Source organism: Melanotaenia boesemani, chromosome 22 (assembly GCF_017639745.1).
Source record: "Melanotaenia boesemani isolate fMelBoe1 chromosome 22, fMelBoe1.pri, whole genome shotgun sequence".
NCBI classification, from domain to species: Eukaryota; Metazoa; Chordata; class Actinopteri; order Atheriniformes; family Melanotaeniidae; genus Melanotaenia; species Melanotaenia boesemani.
The window spans coordinates 9490682-9512097 of record NC_055703.1 but is presented as its reverse complement, the minus strand read 5'-3'; the positions used below and the strand labels follow the sequence as shown (position 1 = coordinate 9512097).

The window sequence follows — 21416 nt, the reverse complement described above, 5'->3', positions numbered from 1 at the left end:
AATGCAAGCAAATGATGCCTGTATCTGTGTGCAAATTGTTTTGAACGCCCTCCAGGCTGGAGCTGATTCACACAGTAGCCCTGTTTTCCTCCAGCCAAACCACAAGCTCTCAGTTCATTACTTCTGACAGGACACAGAGGGCTATGAGGGATTGATGCACTCACATACAAACGCTGCTCCTCTCTTCTCGTGCCTGTTCCAGTGGCATTATAGAAACCAAATTAACTACCTCGGAACATGGCACTGCATATGGATGACTTTGTATCGAGGTCTTCAGGTTTAATGACGCCTGCTTTGAGCTAAATGCTAATATCAGCATGCAATAAGGCTCACAATAAGTATGTAGGCGCCTTTAAAATGATTTGTATTTGCTTGTAGCCAAAAGGTAGAATCTGGAGTTGCTGTTGATAAAGTCAGTGCATTGAGCAAATTATAATTCTGTCTTGATTACTGCATATTCAGCAGTCCATACTTGCAAACTATTTATACCCTTTGCAAACTTTTTCATTCAGTTTGAAATGTGCATGGGAATCTGAGGTTGTGCACAGATGGCAGGACAAGAAAACAAGATAGAAAAAGAGATAGTGTTGGTGCAAGTGAGTAAAAAGCAGTGTTGCAGGGGTTAATGTGTTTTTCTAACTTCAGGGCAAGAGCTGCTCCTCGATAGAATCTAGAGCATCAGCTCCTCTCTGTCAGCCGATGAGCACTTTTCCATATTTATTTATTCATTTATTTATTTCCCTCTAAAATATTATTGCATTCCAGTGCACATGTTTAGTTTTTAAAGGTTATGCTTCTGTGGGACCTGTGCGAAGTTTAAATGGATGAAGGTTTGTCAGGCTTTTTTCCTGTTTGTGCAGTCAGGGTTTCGGTGTCATTGCATTGTGGTTGGAAGTGCACGATGATGCACTTCTCTTCGTCTTAATGGATCTTTTTGTCACTGCGGAGGTATGTGGTTTTGTTATTTGAGATATCTCCTTTTCTCCTCCTTCTATTTTCCTCACTTTATAAATACTATAGAGTGTATCCCAGGGGAAATGATGCATGTCACTATCTCACTGACTGGCAGTTTATCGCACATGTAGGAAAAAAAGAAAAAATATTGGGGGAAAAGTGTGGTTCATCATCTCCACTGCACCTTCTGTTAACCATGCTGTTGCCACTGCCTCAGGTGCTTCCTTTAGGATCATACCGCATCTGATTTGTGTGTTTTTGGAAACAGTTGGTTTATGGACTGAGTGGTCAGAGATGAAGGGTGTGTGGTCAGCAACAAGAGGCAGGAATTGAGGCCATCAACTTGCCAAAATTATTACTTACTTCATGAGACAAATTGTTTCAGTCATTCAGAGTGCTGCGGCAGCTTGTAGCCATGGATGGCTGCCTGGATTACATTACTTTCTATCATATGTACAGATTGATGCTTTATTCTGCTTTTTTGTGGAATGTTGTTACTGCTCCACAATCTGAGGAAAATTCACACAAACGCAGCTTTTAGATGTTTAATGCCACCGAGCAAATCTAAAGGCAGCCTTGCATAACGGCTGACACTTTACTGCATCTATTAATTCTTATGATCTGTGACTCAGATGTATGTTTCCTAGTTAATGTTACAAAGCGAGGGCCTGAGGGGCAATTTCTGCTTGTACGCTAGATTTTCTCTGCTTGCCTAAGTCATCACTGAGTGACATATCCAGAGCTGGTGAAGCCCACATCCACAGACACGTTCCAGGTTTTTGAACAGGACAGAAATGGATTCAAGAACATCATTACCTTAATCTTTCAGCTTTTGTCAATGAGAAACATAAAAATAGTTTTGAAGGGTGAAAAAATTGTATTTGGAAACAACAATTAAACCTTTAATTTAAAGATCGATAATGTCTTTTTGTTAATTTCTTTAGCAGGGTTTTAAAAAATCAGACCAAAATCAATATTTAGTTGATTTTACTAACAAGTACAATCTGTTATAAATATACTGTTTTTATCTGTGGCATGCAGCTGCAATGTTTTTGAGCATTACCATTTTACAATTGAGTTCATTTTTAGTGGCTTCCACTTGCATAAATACTAACAAGAACATCTAAGGTTTATTAATCTGCCACTTAAAATAGTCCCCAATAAATCCTTTAGTCCAGTGTTTTCTAATCCTGGTCCTTGGGACCCATAGCCCTGGATGATTTACATGCGTCCCTGCTCCAGCACACCTGATGCAGATGGATGGATCTTTTGCTGAAGCCTGTTAATGACCCATTAATTTAAGGCAGGAGTGTTCAAGGGGAACATAAAAAAAAAACATGAGCACAGCAGAGGTTCCCGAGTGGGACCAGGACTGGCACAAACCTAGTTGATTATCTTTTCGTAGTGACTTTGTCTTCCAACTGTGTTTTTAAACTGGCTCAGTCTTCTTTAAAAGCTATGTTTTTGTGAATGTTTTATTTTATTTTTTTTGCTAAACGTTACATTCTCAGGAAGATTCTCTGGGTTTGGGGTTGCTTCTCACAGTTTAGGTAGAGAAATTGGGGGAAATAAATGGACTATCACCACCAGGATGATACAAGGCAGGATGGAGACCTACTTAAACCCTTATCAACAAAAATGTTACTGTGATTATTTGTTTAAAAACAAACCAAAAAAAGGTTTAAATAGCAATAAAATAATTATATGGGCATAACATAAAATTACAAAAAAAAAAACTAGATAAGAACAGTATCAGAAAGGGTGTTTTTGTGAGAGAAGGGGAGGAAAAAAATAAAATAAAATAGATACATGATCCGAGAGAAGCACCTGGCCCTTAAGTTGATCCATCTATCTTTCGCCAGACCCCCATCAGAAATGTCTCCATGGCTGTCAAGAAGCTGTGTGGGATCATACTTTTTTTCCATTTGTGTTTGTCTGTTTCAATAAATCCCTGCACCGATGTCCATTTTTCCTTGCAACATATTGAGAAATGTGGGATGGTTCAAGACATTTTCACTGTCCTGCAAATAAAAAACTGAATCTCACAGAACTGCTTTGAGGCACAAATGATCGGAAGTCCACATCCCTCAAATGTGCTCTGCCAGTTGGACAGTTTTAGCCCTGCCATTTATTCAGCACCTGCTATTTAGTCTTTATAGTTCCCTCTCGGTTTGCTGACAGATATATGGAGGATGGATCTAATTCTTCATGAGCATTACACAGAACAGGTAGGCAGGTGCAGAACTGGCAACTCTGCCTGTTGTCAACATAAACAGACATGACAGGTGAGACTGTATCTTTACCAAAGCAACTGTCCAATTTCACTCGTTACCAAACATCATGGCTCTTATCCAGAATGGTCATGGGGGATGAGGAGATCAGCGATGTTAGCTGGCATTGTTGTACCAACACAGACTGACTCTGTGGGGTTCCTTCCACCTGGCTAATTCCAAATTATAATTCTAAATTGTCATGTCAGTTGCAGCAGGCGCTACAAGCATTAACAAGGTTTCAAACCAGATTACATATTCAGGGAAAATTTAGTCGAGAGCCTGCTGTCTTTTTTTTCACTCGCCATCTCTTCCCACTACTCCTACCAGTCTGTCTTTGTGTCTCTCACCCACAGTAAAAACACCCAGTCCTGCATTGTTTGTTCTGTTGTAATCTCGCAGCTGCATTTTAGAGATGATTGTCCCTGCGTGATGAAACAAGCCCTGTCAGGAGCTTCAGACGATTACATGGCTACATGCAGTGATCAGTCTTTGTGTACAAACATTTCAAAAAAAAAAAAAAGAAGTAATCGATGCAGTGCAACATGTTGATGGATAAACTCCTACAGTGTCTCAGTGACAATAAAAAAGCTCTACCTTCAGAGGAAAAAGAAGCACAGATACAGTCTTTGTTTTTGTAATCAATGCCATAGCCTTTTTTTTTTTTCTTTTTTCTCTAACTCCTCCATCTCCTCTGCTTTGGAGATATAATCGAACCATATACACCCACTATGAGTCTTTTTTACTGTCGGCCCTAATGTCACGGTTTACATTGAATGCTTGATGGCGAATCACCCGTGTAATGAATTCAATCAAATTGGCGACCTCAAAGACAGTCTGAGATATTGAGTTTCATCTGACCTGCATGTGTCCGTCTTTATCAGAAATCCTGACCCTTTTGACTGGATGAAAGAGGCGTTGTGTTTACATTAATGGACTTTTAAGGCCCATTTTCCATGTTATGCTTCTTACTTAAAGATTCTCACAGTGACTTTGGTTATTTGGCTTGAGATATCTTTGCTTACTGCTTTGAAGTGCTTAAGAGGGTGATGCACACATCAATCAGAATGTAGAAGCAGAAGAATCTGAATCTAATCATTTTTTAAATTGTACTCTTTAAGTCCAGCAGGAAGATTTCTTTTCTGCTGATGCTGTTTGTTCTTTATTTATTTAACTCCTTCTCCTGTATCTTTGTTTATCTTCATATTATACTTATAATTGTATTTTTTGTGACAATAATTGCCTTGTGGCTTAAAATGGCATGAATATGTGTATACACATTCACCCCATTTCATCTGCACAGATCTGTGAGAATGCAAATCAGGCTTGGGTGTATCTCTGCAGCTCACCTGGCTGCAGCTGCCCAATGACCTGCAACAGCCAAAAATCTGTTGCTAATGTTTAGGGGTGTAACAGTATATCCATCTATCAATACATTGATTTTAATAATTTACAATCCAAAAGCATTAATCCAAATTGAAATATCAATCAAACATTCATCCGTTCTTCTTCGACTGCTTATCAAAGGTCGGGTTGCAAGGGCAGCATCTTAAACAGAGAAGGCCCAACTTCTCTCCCTATCCACCTCATCCAGGGGAATCCTGAGGTGTCCCAGGCCACTCAAGAGAAATAGTCCCTCCACTGTGTCCTGGGTCTTCTCTGGGACCTCCTTCTACCGGGACATTCCCAGAACAACTCACAAGGGAGGCATCCAGGAGGACTCATAACAAGATGCAAACTCATCTGGCTAGTAGAGCAGTTGCTCTACTAAGAGGACCCTCTCGGATGACCGAGCTTCTCACCCTATCTCTAAGGCAGACTCATTTCAGCCTCTTGTAGCCACAATCTTCTTCTTCCAGTCACTACCTACAGGTCAGGAGCAGGTGAGGGAAAGAATGTTGATTGGTCAGTAAATCGAGAGCTTCGCCTTTTGACTCAGCTCCTTTTTCAGACTGATGTAGAGTTTGCATCACTTCAGACGGTGCACCAATCCACCTGTTGATCTCACATTTCATTCTTCCCACACAAGTCCCCACGACACTGAACTCACCTATAACATCATAATGTGATCAAACTTATGACTCACTGCTTACTTACATGTTCCCGATCCCGCAGCTCTGACAAGTCACCCCCTCTACAAGTTGATTTGATTCCTAGGTTTGTGGCGTACAAATTCCTGTTTGAAACTGTGTGTTTGAGACCGTTACTGAACTTCAAAAACTGAAATGCTCTGCCTGACTCTTCTAGCTTATTGACATAACTTGGTTTGAAACTGGGAGAGGAGGGGGGGCTCTTTAAATCTAAAATAAATGCTTTAATGGTGTTTTCTCTGCAAACTCCCATGGGAGAATTTGTTTACTAGTTAGTTGCCGTCTCAGCCTGCTTTGAGAGTGAAGAAAATAATGTAAAGCTGGGGGCTATGTAAAGATTTCAGTTAGGAATGGATTTTTTTTTTTTCTACATCTCGTGACGACCAGATGTTTGCAGCAGCCCTGTTGGACTTTTGTCTCTCCTGTTATTGGCATCACTTAGTAGCACCTGACCCTTAAATTTACAAACCTCCAACTGATGTGGTCCGAGGGGTAATTACATCTGCCAGAGACGGAGACACGTGTTAGTCTGTCTATCTCAGCAGGGGCCCACTAACTCGATCTGATGTTGGTTTGTGTGTGTGTGTCCATGTTTAAACAGCGCTAATTGACACTCCTTAGTGTTTCGAGTCCACCTCTCTTAGAGTGTCATCCGTGTCAACGCCTCCTCAGACTGACAGGCGATTTAAACCATCCCCTCTGCAGTGGTTGCTAAGGACATTATTAGACCCCCGAAGAGAATATTCCCAAAGGCTAATTCACACCATCTCCTCTTGCACTTTATCTAACAACCTTTTTACTAGAAGGTGGATGCAAGTATTGCTCCCAGGTGTCATTTAAATTCTGCTACACTTCAAAATGCCTCAGAGGCAGTGGCAATAAATTCTCTGGAAAAATAGCGGCATGTCGTACGAGCACATAAAAGATAAAGTGAAAGACACCTGTGCACTAATGAAGGTTGTTGATCCCAGTGGAGAAAACTGATTAAAACTCCCGCTTTTATGTGAGAGTCTACTTTTAAAAGCATCCCTCAAGTGTTTTTAAGTGTGAGGTTTGTTGTCTGCAGGATGCTGGCAGCATTTTTCATACAAAGGTGTTTTGCTTGCACAACAAAGACACAACCTTGATTAAGGGGGCTTACTTTAGTTTGAACGGATGTGTGCTTTAATAACAGATCCTGGACCAGTTTGTGACTCTTTAATGAGGCCTGCTCCAGCTGGAGAGCCGACGGTGCAGCTGCTTTGATCAGTGGCCCATGGACACAGGATTACACCGCTAACACACTGGGCTAATGGAACTGCAAGTCAAGTAGCACTCACACAAAGACATCTAAACAAATGTTTAATGTGTGTTGTGTGCACCAAACACAAATGCAGATGTACAAAATATACCACAAAAAGCACACTATCAAGCTCTTACAAGGGCACAGCCCAGTAAGTCAGAGTCTTATTTTGTTATGCAGACCCTCTCGTTTCCCCATGTGTGCTTGTGCCCGTTTGGTCAACTTTAGGGTGGGCATTGAGGTTTATGCTTTGAAGGGTTCAATGAGAAAGGGCCAAAGCGTAGCACTGACACACAGCCTAATTCTTGAGACTAATGGCTTGTAGCTAGCAACATATGTTGTTTTGTGTAATTGCTTTAATTGCTGTCATTGTACGTAATGGTTGGGCTTTTTCATCTTCCCTGGTGGTGTAGGCATTCTGCTAATTATATCTGTCAGTGTTGCAGCCAAAATGAGTGTTTCACAGTAAATTCAGAGCTGTGGGAACTTTAAAATCAGTGTTTTTGTAAACTATTGATGTGTGCATCTTCTATTATTATGTAGCTGTTTATTGAAACTGGAATTTGGTCTTAACTTATTAGCTACGTCTGATCTTTTGACCAGCTGGTTTCTCGCATTTCCCTTTCTTCTTTTTTTTAACGTCAGTCGGAGATAAAAAAAATCAATTCAAATATTAAATCATCTTTTCTTTGCAGATACGACACTATCACCAACATGTGGGAGACGGTTTCTCCTCTTCCAAAGCCGGTGCATTCTGCAGCCGCCACAGTATGTGGAGGAAAAATCTACGTGTTCGGAGGTGTGAATGAGGCTGGACGCTCGGCAGGTGTCCTCCAGTCTTACATACCGCAAAGCAACACCTGGAGTTTCATTGAATCACCCATGATAGGTACGTTTCTTGGCAACACTCACAAATCTAGTCATTAACACATTATGCATTTGGGGATGTATTGCTTCAGCTTTTATCTTACAAAAGCATTTTCTTGTTTAAACGAGTAGAAAATTATTTCCATGTTGAGAAAATTTCGATCAATACTAGTGTTTTTGTTTTTCTCTTTTTTTTTTTTCCTCTCAAACCGGTTTAGGTGAATATGGTGCAAAGAGCTGCAAAGTCACTTCTAGTCCCATAGCAGGCAATTTAAGTGCAGACAATTCTGTTAAAACTTTTTCCACAAGTACCGTTCACAGCAGGAGATTTCTGCTAGAAAAGCACAGCCACAGCGATAGAAGAGTGTGGGGAGAGTTTGTCTAGCATGCACAGCAGGCAGAATGCAATGCAAAAGGTACAAAGTGGGAATTGCTGCATTTTCTTTGTCAAAAATAGCAGAGAAGATTATTTGATGACCATATGTATCTGAACATATCCATAAAAGCAAAAAGGAAGTAGAAAGCAACATAGATGGGTGCAGAAAAGACAATGAGGTTCTCTTATTGATGTTAGTGAGGAAGCTGTTGGATAAAATAACACTTGTGTTTGGGGGTATTTGCCACAGGCACTCTTTTATTTTGTCAGCCTTCTGATTGGCCAACATGAGTGTTAGACTAGGTTGCCACCTTTTTGCCATGTTTTGCAAAACTCAGTTTTGCAAAATACCCTTGTTCGTGTGGACATAGCCTGAGGCAGCAGCCGTTATCAGCTTCTCACTCAGTGAATGTTCCAGAAGATTTGTTGTTATGTTTGCACATTCTCACCTGCTCGTCTTGTGAGCATTTCATTAGTGTGAAAGGGTGGAAGATATCTGCATCTCTGCTACTACTGGTTGCTTTCGTCATGGAGACCATCTAAACACCCCATGAGCATTTGCCCTTTCAGGTGTTGGAAAGTGCATAAAAACAATGTCACGTCATCAGAGTAGTAGAATATCTGACTGTTTATGATTTCGTAAGATAGTCCGGGAGACCTTCTTTTGGTTTGGTTTGCTTTCACACTGCAATTTACTAAAGTGGACCGAACCGCCTGAATGCAGTTACGACGACTGGTCGCTAGGCAAGGCAAGTTTATTTATATAGCACAATTAATGCAGCAGAAAATAAAAAGCAGAATTTACCATTAAAAGAAAAGATAAAGGAAGAACATTAATTAAAAACATAGGGGGTGATTATTCCCTAAAACAACCAATGACTAAGAAGATTGAAGTAGAAAATCGGGCTCGTTGATTGGCCCAAATTGAAAACGACTCATTCACTGCAAGTAAACACTGGTGTACCAATACATTTATGCAGTTTGGGGGTTCCTGTTTTTACTTCTGTGGTTTTCACAAGAATCGGACCAGAATAAGCAGCAGGAGAGGCAGAGTTATTCAGTATGTTGCACTACGAAGCATCCTACATCATTTCTTCTCTTTAGTTCATACCTTTTGCAGAACAGGTTTACATAAAGGAAGCAAACCCTGGCACCAACAGTGCCAGTGTGAATGCACCCTTAAATCATAATGGTAAAAAAAAAAATCATCAGTCTTAATTCTGTCAAATGCAACACTGGCTGCTTTGAATGATTATTGCACCAAAAATGAATAATAAGGTTTTCATCCAGGGACTTCAAGGTAGATGTTAAGTTGGAATTGAACACACAGACATCATTTGATACAGTTTGGTGAGTTTAATACCCTGAGCACATGCACTGAAGGAGAAAAAATGTTAGGAAATGTTCTATAGTTCAGCGATTGTTGTAAAAAAAATAAAAACACAAGGTAATTTCAGAGTTTTTTGAAAGTTTACAAGAACAAACTTTTATCATTTTCTGTTTTAGGCCACATAAGCATTCCCTTCTGATGACATATTGATCTTAAAGATGAAGATCAGCAAAAGTTAAACAGCACAGTCAGGCTTTTACTTATAGTTGGAGTCTGGAAGGGGCCCTCTCTCTTTATCAATGTCTTTTTTATTATTTTCATTTTCTAAACGAACTGATAGGCCAGGATAATGGGATTTTACACATGTTGACCTCTTATCACAGACACAGACTTGCTCCAGAGCAGGTTAGAGTTCCAGCATAAGTTTCCAGGCTGATATAATAGAGTAAGAATTGAACCAGCTTCATGATATTAAAAGAAAATCAAAGCCAAACCTGAAGGCACCTTACTAAGCCACTAGTCCTGTTTTGTAGTTCTTGAGACCCTCTGCTATGCATCTTTTAAATGTTTACCTGCTTCAATACACCAAGCTGAAATCAATGATTCATTAACAGGCTTGCAAAGAGCTTGATGACAGCCTGTTGAGGAGGTCGACCCATTTAAATCAGGTGTATTGGAGAAGGGTCTAAAACACACAGGGCATCGGGTTCTGAGAACTGGGGACCTGTTTCACAAAAGTAGAAATCAGTTATCCAGCATAAGAGAAGATAATAGGGCATGACCAATAAGAGCATCTTGACTTAACTAGTTTCACAAACCAGGCCGAGGAGAAGCGACTAAGTCATGCCAGGTTTAAATAATCCTACTGAGTGCCCGGCCATGAGGTCAATCACAGATTAACTGATGCTGACATGGAAAAGTTGCTGTTCCTTACCTAAAAAAACTACTACAACCTTATGATTTCACAACAGTCGATTAATAAAGTATACATTTATTTAATTTTACCTCACCCCAAGTGAACAACAACCAGTAACTGAAGCTTATAAAGAGTTAAATCTGTTAAATCTGATAATAATAATATGAGTGAAGGCAACTCCACAGACTCATGGGAGTGCATGTTTTTGGGGAAAAAGAGACTTTGTAGTGTTTCGTTAGTAGTTACCTAAAAGACAGTACTAGCTATTGTTATTGTTAAGCTGTTTTATTAAGTTCTGGTTTATGTAAGGACCATGAGTCTGAGGGCTTGTGTGGAAGATGAGATTTCCTCCATCTAGCAAGGTAGTTTTTAATAAAATTAGGGCACTCTAGCCTTTGAGCCAGCCGTCTGTCGTCTATGCCACTCACTGTATGTCTAAAGGGAATAACAGTTGCAATTCAAAATATATCAAAGTCTTTGCAGACTGCTGTGGGCCTATTTAATGTGCAAGTACACTAACAATAAATTATACACTTAATTACACTTAACTAATGTCGGCATTAGTTGGTGATTTGAAAGGTAATGTAGAATTCACAGGTGGTCAGATATCTGTCACCATACATCTGCAAAAAACAATTCAGCTGCAGGAGGGGGATCTAAATATTGCAAAATAAAAGAGAAAACTGGATATCCAGAAAAATGGAAACATAAGCAAGTTGCTTCAATGTAAAATGTAGTTTAACAGACTCTATTATGTATCGAGGTTCCAGCTAACAGCTAAGTAGACTGCAGTTTGCTGGATGTTAGAAGCAGCCTCGCATGTTGATCAAAAACTGCAGTTATAGAGACCAAATGTATCTAACATCATTATGTTCAATAGCTTATATAATTTGCTGTCATGGTGACTTTAATCTTTGAAGATGGCGATTGCAGTTGAATTGCATAATTGAATAGTAATTTGTGAGTTTATTTATTTAATTTTACTGCAAAATAATCAATAAACAGCAAAGAATATAAGACTCGATGAAAACATGGATTAAATAGTTTTGAAATGGTACAAAAAGTCTTTTTCTGTCAGGAGTTACTGAGAATAACTCTAGCATTGACTAAACCTGGCTGTTGGCCGGGTCTGGAGCAGACTAGCTGCACAAAATAAATCTCCATGATAACTTGTGTTTTACTACTTTTGTGAAACCGAATCAAGGTTAAGTTCAGCCAGGAAAACTGGGAAATCCTACCTTAATTCCTTATCTCCGTTTTATGAAACAGCCGTCAGGACAGTGGTTTAACGCTTAAGCTTAAACACCCATTAAGTTTTTTCCATCATCATTTTTTTTTAAAGCAGGGATCTCAAACCCCACTGTCCTGTAGATTTGAGATGTTTCCTGGCTCCAACACACCTGATCAAATTGAATAGATCCAACAGCTTGTTGTCAAGTTCTGCACAACAACCCGTTCATTTGAGTCAGGTGTGTTGAAGCAGGGAGACCTACAGGATAGTGGCTGTAGAAGACCAGAGTTTGAGATCCCCGATTTAAAGGATCTGTTCTTAGCAAGGCACAGAAATGTTTGAATAATACAAAAACACATTATTAAGCCAGAGTTTGATGTTTTGCCATAAAGCAGAAAATTTATGGGAATCTGTTTTGTAAATCATTAGAAATTCATTAATTATATCCACCATCAACATGTTAGTTTTTGTTTTTATTTTTGCTTTTTTTTTTCCTTCATTATTAACATCAGTGGGATGTGCAGAGATACAGCTGTTGCCTTTAGGGAATTCAGCATGTTTTCCTTATGTTGTTGCAAGTGAGCTGTATGATGCAGCTGCATCCCCAGAGTACAGTATGTTTTACTTCCACCACTTCAGGAATTTCAGTGCATGTATTAATACAATTTATGAGGGTGTGTGTGTGTGTGTCTTCAAAAAGTGGAAATGCCACATTCCCTAGCAGACTGCAACAGTATTAGTTCACCACTTCATATGCATGTACTTCTTTATTCATCCACATCTTTCTGTCATATTAAAGGGCAACAAGGTCCTCTGTTATGGTTGCCTAGCAACAGTGTTCTCATGACTTTATCCACTTGAACGCTTTCCGTTCCATATCATGAACTTGACTAAAGTAGTCGAAGCCATAAACTCATCACGGCCGAGTGAAGGCTGAGAAATAGTCATTGACGAGAAGACTGAATCATTTGAGCGCTTTGTGTGAAGACATTCCATTTGACATGTAGTTAAATTGTGTATACTGTAGTTTGTATCCACATCCTCCATATACCAAAGTGAAAATAAACCCAGCTACACTCAAGTGTGAATAGTGATACATTGTGTGTGTCTGACTAATCAGTGTGCGACCTTTTCCTTTCCTCTTGCTTTTTTTCCCTGCATTAATTATTATACTGTTTTTATCATTTCCCTTCTTCCCACATTATTACTGTGTTAATGTGATGAAAGGACCATCGTCCAAATGATCGGTGAGTGCTTCAACAGCCCCCGACATTTTATTGGTCAAACCCGGAACAGCATTCCAGTCGGAGCCACCAGGGAGCTGTAAAGGATGCAGAGCAACAAGAAAAGCTCTAACTGAGCTGCCATACTTTGAGACTGTCGTGTGTGTTTACCAGAGCAAAGATCGTTTCCACCAGCAGTCCTCACAAATCAGTATCTTTGAAAGGTGCTGCACAGGGATGATTGCTATTGATTTGAACATATTCTGGGAGTCAACACTATTACACACATGAAATTTAAACCCACTTTACTAAAATGCATTGCGTTAAAGGAGTAATTTGACATTTGGGGAAAAGGAGTTGGATAAGAAGATTGATATGGGCTTTACGGGGGATTATTTACTCAACTGTTTTGTTAGCAAAGAGTTGTTCCCATGCAACAAGCAAAGGCTTGAAGAAGGTACTGATCCAGGCTACAAAGTGGAAACTGTATTTTTTCCACACCAACTAAACAAAACATGGCTTGCTAATTAGTTAGAAAGACAGTTACCATTAGCCACAGCCAGGCGTGATGTTTCCAGTCTGTGAGCTAATCCAAGCTAACAAGCTGCTGCCTCTAGCCTCATGTTTACCACTTTAGAGATGAGAGTTGTATTGATCTCCTCATTTTAATCTAGTAATAAGCACATTTCCCAAAATGGTGAAGCGTTCCTTTTAAAGTTGCATTTAAAAAGAATTACAGGCTATTCAGGTAGCCTCAGGGTTAAGACACACTGCTAATGCTACAAAGGACAAAAAGCATCCTAAATGTGTCTCATTATTATTGTTTTCATAAAAACATCACCCCCTTCAGCACTGTGGCTCAGAAACTTGTTCTCTGTCAGTAGCACCTTTATAGCTGGAACTAATATGAAGCAAAATGCTGATTATGTAACATGAGTTTTTGGTGTGAGAGCTGAATGCCATTATAAACCTAGCAAAGCAGTTAGCAGAGGAGAAATGAGAGAAAAGTCACACACACACATACACATGCATAGATCCAGACACTCTCAACCTCTGCTTACCTCATGTCGGCCAAGCAAACCCCGCGGGCAGAGGTACATGAATTATGTAACAAGCCAGGAGGTTACTCTGCACATGTGTGTTTGTATATTCGTGTGTGAGAAACAGCCTCATGCATGCAGACAGACAAACAGACCGACCGTCATCTGTCAGGGTGTGGATGAGCCGGTGTCTGACAGCCAGCGCGCCAGGAGATAATGGACGGGTTTAGTGCTTTCTGTGAAATTGGGCCGGAGATGATTTTATGAGCCGATGGGGAGCGCTCCTCGAACAACCCTCTGCCTCCCTCCATTGCTCCCCATCTCTAATCTCTCTGTTCATCTCTCACCCACCCCCCTTCACCATCTACCGCACCACCCCCCGCCCTCGTCTCTCGCGGCCTCTCAGCACTGTCTTATCGACTGACACAAATACAGCTGTGTGCGTTTTCTGCAACTGTACACCTGTGTGCGTGTGTGTTTTCTTTTTGCTGTCTCCCGTGTGGACTGCAAATAGGTTTCACAAACACTTATCAGGACTGACTTCCTATCACTTGTAAAAAAAAAAAAAAGCTCGTGACAAAAATAGTGCCTTCAACAAGTCATTTGAGATGCACAGACGCTCTGCAGCTTCGTTCGTCTACACCTTCCTTTGTCTTCGATATATGTTTGCTGAATGACAAGCGTAGCAAAACACTGACCACAACCATGAATCTTCACGGGAAGGAAGCTACTTACTTACTGCTTCATTCCTCACAGGTCAACTCACCCAAATTACCCCAAATGCCAAGGTGTTTAGATATCAGTCTCTGCAGTTACTGCCTCCACCTCAGTCCGACGGAGGTAAAAGGAATTTTGTTTGTGGAGCTCACACACACACACACACACACACACAGAAAGATGACATTTAAAGAGATCATGCAGAAAGGCCTTAAGAAGGTCAACTATACTTCATTTTATGAAGTTTGTCACCAATCCTTGATAAAAATTTGGCTTATCTTAAACTTGTTTTTGGTAGATTTGCAATTTTTTAAAATGTTTGCATCCAGTTGTTGGATCAGAGAAGATGTTGGTCAGTCCAACACTTCTGTCCAATGACATGTCAAGGAAAATGTGGTTTTTATTTCAATTGCACCATAATGATGAGAACGGTATGCATAGTCATAATGAGTGTCATGGCATGCAAACTTTAGTATTTAGCTCAAAGCCCCTCTGTGTATAAACAGGATCCTACAGAGGCACTAGCATGGCTGTAGGTGTTACATTTTTCTTCATGATATAACTGATGTATGAGCCTTTTCTGGGCTTACCTCCTCTCCCTCTGCATTAATTCTAGTAACTAATTTCAACTAAGAAATAAGCTTGGAAAAACTTTTCCAGTTCTGTAGAGAAATAGAGAAACTTATTCTGCAATGATGGATGAGGAGAGTTGTGTGATTTGTTTAAAGCTGCCAGTGACTTGAGATGGGACAAAATGTCTTACTTTTTTTTTTTTTAACTAATAAAGATTCATGGTTTAATAAGGAACATGTAAAGTGGATAGTGGCTTTGTGTACTGTAATTAAACTAAAATTATGTGTACCATCAAGTCTGATATAAAAATTTATTGACAGCAAACGACCAGCTGTCAGTCACATGCAGATAACATGACAAGATAGAGAGTAGATTACACCCCCTTTTCACAGAAAAACAAAAATGAAAATGGCTAAAAGGAAGCTATCACAGGAAAGTAAAATAAAAAATAATCTCATGAAATACCCAAATCAGTGAGAACATCCCATGAAAAATCACTGGCAAACAATTTAAAACAGGGTTTATAGATTAAAAAAAGATAGAAAATGTACATTTTAAGCATTTAAATTAAGTAGAAAATACTAATAAAACATATATACAGAATGTAAACCTGCATACTTTTTAAATCCATAAAATTCCAAATGAGATGCCAGGGATTACAGCCTTAACACTGGAGTAAAAGATAAAAACCTATCTCTGTTTAACGTCAGCTTTTTAAAAAAAAAACCTTTTTAAGTCTGTAGCATCGTGACCTAATGAGCTCTCCATAAGCCTTAAAAGGGGTGTAGATTTTTTAACAACAACCACTTGGTCTTGGGCTTGCTGTCTGGACAACTCCACAATAGAATGAAAGCATTGGTGAAAAAAAAAGTAAACTTCTACAAGACTCTTCTTACATGTGGAAGAAAGTACTTATTATGATCCTGAGAATACCATGCCCATAGTGAAGCATGGTGGTGGCAACATTATGCTGTGGGGAGGTGTTTCTCCACAAGGCTTGGAAAATTGGTCAGCATTACGGATGACATGAAATACATACAAATTCTCAAGAAAGCCTGTTAACATCATACGGGGAATTACTCTTATCCAAACGGATGTTTTCACCTTTTCACCTGTTGATATTTAGCATACTGTTTACCCTCAGGTCACAGGGCACATTCAAGAATAGACTTGTCAAAGCCTAAACCTCAATGAGCTTGTGGAAGTTAGAACAATTTTGCTTTCAGTAAATAACGGCGATTAGATGTATCAATGTTTATCAAAAAGATTTATGTTCATCAAATGATGCAAGACCTGAAGAAATTAATTTTTCCATAAGCCAGAATGTGGAAAAAATAGAGAAAATAAATAAATATATAAATAATGGGGTTGAATACTGTTGCAAAATCATCTTTATTTGTAAAGACTGAATCAAAGGGAAGAGTTACAGTAGTTAATCCAAATATATCAGAAAAGCTATCATTTTCCATATTAACTTGTTTTTTTTTTTACATTTGCTCAAAAACAGTGTTCATGCACAACTTTAAGGTTAAACTAGAGAGGCTGCATCCAGCTGAGACACACACAGACAAACATATAGCTGGCTCTTCCCTGGAGTTTACCTCAGTAGACATCCCCACCTGACAGACAGGTCTCCATTGACCGGTCGACTCAGGGGACCCAAGAGCTGAAGCACCGTTCCCCGGCTGCTCTATCTGGAAATTGACCGCTCAACAATTACTCCTTCAAATGACGTAGCAGGTGAGCGACCGTTGAGATTAGCCATCGTGGTAGGAAGAGGAAGAGCAAGTAACAGACTGAGAGGAGGCAGAGAGAAGGTGGAGCGTTTCCATAGCTACCTAATTGGGTATGTTTCCATCATGCTGTATTAAAGCACATCGCCCTTTTTCAGCTATTTTGGCCCATCATTTCAATGGCTGCTCTTACTCGCTCCACACAAAATAAAAAGGACATTGTGTGCAAAAAAAAAAGAAAAAAAAATTGCTGCTCCAATTATCTTGTTGTGATCTTATCTAAGCTTCTGGCAGTAAGAACCGAAGCTTTGTCCTCTTTTTCTCTACAAGCAGTAGCAGATCTCGTCACATCACCCTCAGTCTTTTGGATGGCAACGTCTTGTTTGTGTTCCTCCTCGGCATGTTCCACCGCACGTTTCCACGTTGATGTAATGCTATAGCTGTGTGATAACGACTGCATTTAGGGAGTCTTTGTTAGTCACTGTTTGATTGTGTGCATAATGATATATTTACATGTGCGTTATTCCGGTTTTATAGAATCAGATAGCTGAGTTGTTTACTCAGGAGCAAGAAAAGAAAACATGCAACTGAACAAGTTGTGTGTTTAAACAGCAACAGCAATATCTGCGTGATTGTGTTTTCATCTGTTTGGTGTCCTTGACCTCAGCCTGCAGTGCTCCGGCTTTGGCACCTGAAGTTGTTTTATGAGGGTGTGAAGGGACTGTGTCAGCGTTGTATTGTCCTCCAGGCACGGACGTATTTCTATCACCACAGGAGTGTTAAAACCTTTTTTTTAATGTAGAATGTGGTTTGATGTGGGGTTGAGTTTGCTAACCTTAAAGCATTTAAAAAAATGCAAAAATCCCTCACAATGCTTAAATATTTCTTTAAATCCCTTTTTAGTCTGTCTAACCTTCATCAAGTTTAGGGGCAGCATTACAGATTTTGTTTTCTCATGAAAAGACTGAGGTTTTTTAGCTGACACAGACTTTAGCTCTGTGTTCAACAAAAAGCTAAGAAAGAAAGTCTTGCTTTCCAAACTGAAGGCCAAGAGATAAGAACGAAAGCGAAGCGTTGGAGAGATGTTGAACCCCGACAGCAATCCTCAGAGGCTCGTCAAAAGACAGTGAGATTTACCTTCCTCGTTCTCCTTCAACCCAAACTCGCTGCCTACTGTACATCCGCGAGAGAGAGGGGAGAATCACGGCGAGAAGAGGGGGAGGTTTTTCCCTTTGAGAAAATCCTGTTATTATTCCACCTCAGGTGCTCAAACTGCAAGAAAATGAGTGTTCTGTGTTTATGGGACCTAACAGAAAACCACGTACACACGCCTATGCTGGTGCGCACACATGCGTTCACAAAGACTGACAGTGGCATATCAGTGAGATAAAGAAGGTAAAAGAGGAAAATAAACACGTCTGGCAGTGTGAGGACGACCAATCAGAGACAACTTGTTTCTCAAGGGAAGAAATCGAAGCTGACGCCTCGTATTGTTGAAGCAGTAGTTCAGATTGCATTTCATTGTGTGGAAATGGTGCCAGTACCTGCTCATAATGTGATGAAGATGACGTGCGTTTTTTAGCCACAATAGCAGCACCTTTTTTTTTTTTTTTTTTTTTTTAGTATTGCATGTCTGTCAGTTCACTGCTTTGGTCTACACTGAAAGACATCAGCTACTGAATGGATTGCCATGAAATTTCATTAAGACCAGTTGGTCCAAGAGGTGTGAGACATAATTGACTTTGGTTAGCTTCTAACTTTTCTTCCTAGAGCTGCCATTAGGTTGACTTTTGTGACTCTTAGTGAAATGTCACAACTCCTGGACTAGTTCCTCTCCCTTAACACCCCTATCAGGATGCAATGCTGGCAAAGTAATCTGACCTTTTCAAGCCTTTTGTATTTTGTTAGAAAATAGCTTCAAGTATTTTTTTTTCTCAATTTATGCACAATTCTCCATGGTGGGATAATGTTTTGTGTTTTTAAATTAATTAATTAATGTAAAAGGCTGAAAAATCCCTTTCACAAAATATTCAGACCCCCCTCTATATTTCTCTGCATCTATCTTCAGCCTTAAAGCCCATAAAATTATCCCCACAGCAGGAAGTGATGGTGTTAATGAGGTGATGCTCAGTGCATCACCTCATTAACACATGTTTCATCAATGGCCACATGGGCTGCAACATTAAATGGAGACAACTGAGATTATGATAACCTATTTAAAATTGAGAATGTCCTTATGTGTTTTTCCACAAACACAGTCCTGACCCCTTTTAGTCATGGATTCTGGCACTGCGGTAGGTTTCCTGTGATATCTGGCACCCAGCTGTCAGTACCAGCTACTTTAAGTCCTGTAGATTGGGTGGCCTCCATGGGTTGAGCATCCACAGATGCTTGACGACACCTGGGCAACACCTCATTATTGTGTTTCTCAAACCACTTTTTGCAAAGTTGCAGGGTGGCACAACCTAGCTGAAGAGGCAATAGGCATCAAGCAGTGCCATGAAGGTTTAAGTAAGTGTTTTGTATAAAAGTAAAAACCAAGGTTTCCCAGCAGTACATTGGTCCAAAGCATTATGCTGCTCTCACTAATAATGTTCAGTTGTTGTCTTATATACCCCACTCACTGCCTGTCTGTCAAGGGTCATAATCCTGTGTAAGAATAAAAAAGAGCCTGCTGAACTTCAGCTTAAAGAGCAGTGAACTCCTGCAGGCCTCATCAAGCAGGTCTCATTATATCCACACCTTCACAGAAGTAGCTAATTAAGACAGTTAACACAATGAAGCCTTTGCAACACCCAGAGACTTAATGCCATCACTGCGAGGCTAGTGGAGATGTAAAGGGATCTGGCGTATCTGTGCTGAGGATTCTGTTGCAATATGACAGTCAAATACCTTTGTTCTTACTAAAAAAATAAAAAAATACAGCTGCCTATAGCCCTTTTCTTACTAAAGCTAGTTTCTGAAAATGGATTTTTTAAGTAAAAGCCTGATGGTTTCTCTGTGAGGTTCTGTGGAAAGGCTCCGAAAGATCTAAGAAGTCTGTCAGTGGTTTTAAAACTTGCCTGTCTCATGTGTTTACAGAGTGTTCTCTCTACCTTCTGGCTTGGTTTTCTGCTCTGGTACATACAATAGTGTGAGAACACATACAGCGAGATGTGCTGCCTTAATTAATTCCAGTGAGTTTGAGTAAGCTTGTAAAGGCACTGCAACAACCACAGCCGAAGGCAATATGCACCAGGGCTCAGGTGTGTGTAGGCCTGAATGATTTGTTTTGTTTTTTTTGTTTGTTTTTTTGCAGTCAAAACTGTCACAAAGCATTGTGTGTAATTGTTTGTAGACTATGAATGTAATATGACATATCATAGGACAGATAAATGCTGTAAAACAACATTGCATACGTTTCCAACCTCCAAAAAATCTGCTTTTGACTTGTTTACTGGCAGGCTGCTGCCTGGGCATCATCTAACAGCTGCATTTTCCTTTATGGCACTGCATCACACACAGGCAACTGGTTATCAAGATCCTAGCCATTTTTTATGTGTATTATGGCTGATTCAGCAAAAAACAAAATGCAACAGGAAATTAACGGAGGATACGAGGAAAAGAGAGAGAAAGTGACGGAGAAAGATCAGGCTGACTTTTACTGGATTGAGAGAACTCTGAGAAAAGGCAGGATGCAAAATAGATCCCAAATTAGCCTTCGTTAGGTGGTACCAATCTGCCCAAGTTCACAAGTGCAGCTTTAAAATTTAGTATTTGAGTCAGCCATGTTATGTAAAAAAGGTCAGGATTGTCACTGAGAGTGGATCGTCAGGTTATATAGGACGAGGTTTTCAGTGAATGTTACAGATAATGTATGCATTTCCTGTTAACTGAAGTTCTTCCAAGTGAGTTACTGAGGCCACCACAAGAATAAGAATAATAATCCACCACAGAAGCAACTTTTTAATCATATCTGTATTAGCAGTGGGTCAAAACTGGGAATAAAATACAATATTGTGTATCCATTGTGAAGAATAATGAAACACGTGTAAAACTTAAAGAAACATGGAAAAGTTCTATTTTCAACCCAAGATAATTAAGGCTATAATATGAGTCACATGACATTTAACTCGGGTTATATGCTGAGTGGGTAACCATGAAATTTCACGCATTCATCCTGGTCCCAGGAGGAGGAATCTTTTATTAATTTAAATGATCTTGTAACTTTTCATAAAGTTGACTTTTGTGACTTTGAAACACTACAGCTACAGGACTCATAAACTTACAAATGCTGCTTAGGTTTTCCTCTGTAGGATAAATAATAAAATTAGCAACTGCTAGTGAATTAGATATTGCTAGCATGCTAACACAAAATCTAGGTTTTAGATGGTGTAAACATCTGCACATCAACATGAACTTGATTTAGTGTGTTTGCATAGTAGCGTAATGCAATTAGCATTTTGTTGAAGGCAGTTTTAATTGCAAATAAAGCCTCATCCTAGCAGCAGCAGAGGCCCCTCCAACCTCCTCAGCTGACCTGTTAATTAAACATTTCAGACTCCTCTCAGCAGCCAGTGAAAGGTGCTAAATAGAGAAGAGGAGGGGCTCATCTTTTCAAGAGAAATTGCTTCTTCTGCTCGCAGCGCCATTATGAAGACCTAACTCTTCCTGCCTTCAGTTTTGGATGAGGGATGTCCATTGTAGCAGGACAGGGCGAAGACAGGCCAAGTGTCTGTACATTATTCATACCACTCGTAAATTGGCCAGCTGCAATGTGCTTGAGAGAAATTGCTGAGTTTGAGAGACGCTTCCTTTTCCCACACAGCAGGGTT

The 21416-nt window shown here is 39.8% G+C and overlaps 1 protein-coding gene across 2 annotated transcripts in view; it reads left to right on the top strand.

The window, feature by feature from the left end:
* The window catches only part of LOC121633808 (kelch-like protein 29), a 239518-nt gene that overhangs the window by 212741 nt on the left and 5361 nt on the right, over nt 1-21416 (top strand). For both annotated transcript variants that reach the window (XM_041976071.1, XM_041976072.1), the window contains one exon: nt 7292-7485. In XM_041976071.1, the coding sequence (XP_041832005.1) occupies nt 7292-7485 (194 nt within the window). The remainder of the gene's footprint in view (nt 1-7291; nt 7486-21416) is intronic.